The sequence below is a fragment of the Notothenia coriiceps genome, unplaced genomic scaffold, assembly GCF_000735185.1.
Source record: "Notothenia coriiceps isolate Sejong01 unplaced genomic scaffold, NC01 NC01_scaffold00012434, whole genome shotgun sequence".
NCBI classification, from domain to species: domain Eukaryota; kingdom Metazoa; phylum Chordata; class Actinopteri; order Perciformes; family Nototheniidae; genus Notothenia; species Notothenia coriiceps.
In genome coordinates, this window is record NW_011345135.1 from 1 (window position 1) to 2968 (window position 2968).

Below are 2968 nucleotides of genomic sequence, written 5' to 3' on the forward strand. Positions count from 1 at the left end.
TTGATGTGGTTTGGAACATAATATGGCGTTCAATCACTCTTCTCTTCACAGAGCTCACTGCTTGCATGTGGATGCTCCAAAAGGGCGTGGCCAGCAGCAGACCTATAATATAGGCCTACAAATAGTATAATAGTAGAACTTTTGTGTGTGTGCAGGCGATGATGACATCATTCAGGCGGAGGTGACCTGTAAACACGCTAAGATGGAGGTCTCCATCTCAAAGTGTAAGCTCTTCCAGCTGGGCTTCGAGCGAGAAGACGTCCGGATCAACGACGAGCACTGCGGAGGCATCGAGGGCGAAGACTTCATCTCCTTCCACATCAACAACACCAAGGGCCACTGCGGATCCATCGTACAGGTGATGATATATTCATTTTTTTATTAATAATGTAATCAGACAATTAATCAAACATGAATTGGTAACAATTTTGATGAAACACGTACTGCTTTTTTCTTGCACTATTCAATTACTTTATTTCTTTTGCGTCTTATTTATATTGTATGTTTCACTATTAGAGGGACTTAAAATGTTGATTTCCAACAACCTTTATGCAAATGTCAATAAAGCCTTTAAAACTTGGATGTAACATAATTTTCTGTAATGTTATATTATATTAAAATATATCATTAAATATGGACATTGCAGGAAGAAGTATCCTGCAGGGTTAGCCAAGTTGTTTTTTTCAACGTAAAATTATGATACAATACAAAGACCTACACTTCAGACAAAACAGACAAACAAAAATATAACCAAACCAAACCAAAAACATGTAATAAATTACAAAATAAATATAGTGAGCAACATGACTAATCACAAGAAGTTCGAACACCAATTTAAATATAAATGTATGTTTTTTATTTTATTTATGAAATACATACATTTATTGGTAAGTTTTAGAGGTGTATGCTAGGCCATGCTAAGCTAAGCTAAGTTAACAGCTCTGTATTTAACAAACACAGACATGAGATTAATAGTAACCTCTAATTTCACTCTGAAGCAGTGTTTCCCAAAATGTAAGGTGTTCTCCAGTGAAATATATACTTATAATTTACAGTCTAACGGGACCCACATCATGTATAAGAACACGGTGTGGATTGAGAGCGTGAACAACACGGGGAACGTGATCACGAGAGACCGCACCATCAACGTTGAGTTCTCCTGCGCCTACGAGCTGGACCTGAAGATCTCTCTGGAGACCGTCCTCAAGCCCATGCTCAGGTCCGACACTTTAATAATGTTTAAAATAGTTTTTCAGAATTTTGAATTCATTTCAAAATCTTAATTTTTTCTATCGAATTTTGAGGGTTTTTTCTCAGAATTTTTTTCAGGAATTTGAAATATTTTCTAAATCTCAACTTTTTTTATGGAATGTGTTTTTTTCACAATTCTGACTTTTTTTTCAGTAGTTTGACTTTTTTTCAGAATTTAGACTTTTTTTCAGTAGTTTGACTTTTTTTCAGAATTTGACTTTTTTTAAGAATTTTTTTATATTTGCTCAATTACGACTTTTTTCAGAACTTTCACTTCTTTTCAGAATTTTGACTTTTAACACAATATTTTGGACCTATATTTATTTTTTATTTACACTAATTTACATGTTATCATTATAATTGTTTTCATTCTTAAATGTAGAATCTGTTTTTTGAACAGATTTGAATCCGTTCAATTTAAACAAAACTAAATATTATTTGTAATTTCAACCCCCGGTTTAATTCCCCCCCCCTGCAGTGTGATAAACCTGACGTTACCGACTCAGGAGGGGAACTTTGTCACGAAGATGGCTCTGTATAAGAACTCTTCGTACAGAAACCCCTACAGAGAGGGCGAAGTGGTGCTCAGCACGCGGGACATCCTCTTCGTCGGAGTCTTCGTCGAGGGAGCCGACGAGAACCAGCTGATCCTTATCGTCAACATGTGCTGGGCCACGCCGTCACGATACAGCAGCGACCGCCTGCGCTACATCATCATCGAGAGAGGGTACACACACACACACACACACACACACACACACACACACACACACACACACACACACACACACACACACACACACACGGTCCATACAAATATTTTTTGCAGTTTTATTACATATTTGACTTCTTATGCTTTTAAAATATCTTTATTTTAGGTTTTCATTCCACAATCCGTCTTTAGGTTTATTTAAAATATCTTTTTTATTTAATTTTTTTTTGAAAAAAAATCTTTTCATATATTTTTATTATTTAAAAAAAGGTTCAATATCATTTTAACAATCTTTTTTTTATATAATATTTTTTGAAAAACACAATAGTAAAGTAAATCTTCTTCACTTCTTGTTCCTTTAACGTCCCTCTCCAGGTGTCCGAACATCAAGGACAACACCATCGGGATGGCAGAAAATGGCGTGTCGTTGACTTGCCGTTTCCACGTCACCGTCTTCAAATTCATCGGAGATTACGACGAGGTTCATCTCCACTGCGACGTCACGCTGTGCGACTCGGAAATTAGCGCCTGCAAAGTGGTGAGGACTTGTTCGAATGTTTTTTTTTTTTAATAAAGGTTATGAAACTTTGTCTGCTGCATGAATGTGATATTATGTTGTGTATACAGAACTGTCCTCACAAAAGAAGGATGTACTCAGAGGAAGGTAACCATCAAGAGCACATCCTGAGTGTGGGGCCCATCAGAAGGAGAGGTGAGTCGAATCAGTTCAGGTTTTGAAAGTTTGTTTACTATTCTTCTGCAGGGGACTCAAAGCAAAGCGTATTATAATTAAACACATTATATTATCATATCGTACATACATCATATTATTTTCCACAAGAAACATTTTATGTATGTTTTGGACGTTTACTGGTTCTCGGGAGAGCATTAGGGCAACTTTGGAACCTTTTATATACATTTTTTGTGAATTTAGATTTTTGTACTTATTTTCTGAACGTTAACTTTTTTTCAGAATGTTCAAATTTTTTCTAAATTTCACACAAT

At 35.8% G+C, this 2968-nt stretch overlaps 1 protein-coding gene across 1 annotated transcript; it reads left to right on the forward strand.

Moving 5' to 3' along the window:
- Window positions 1–160: 160 nt before the first annotated feature.
- Window positions 161–2701, forward strand: LOC104947354 (alpha-tectorin-like). The gene is made up of 5 exons (XM_010773349.1): window positions 161–358; window positions 1056–1219; window positions 1730–1978; window positions 2339–2501; window positions 2591–2701. The coding sequence occupies exons 1-5, from the start codon at window positions 203–205 to the stop codon at window positions 2699–2701; spliced, it is 843 nt and encodes a 280-aa protein (XP_010771651.1). The 5' UTR covers window positions 161–202.
- Window positions 2702–2968: the final 267 nt, after the last annotated feature.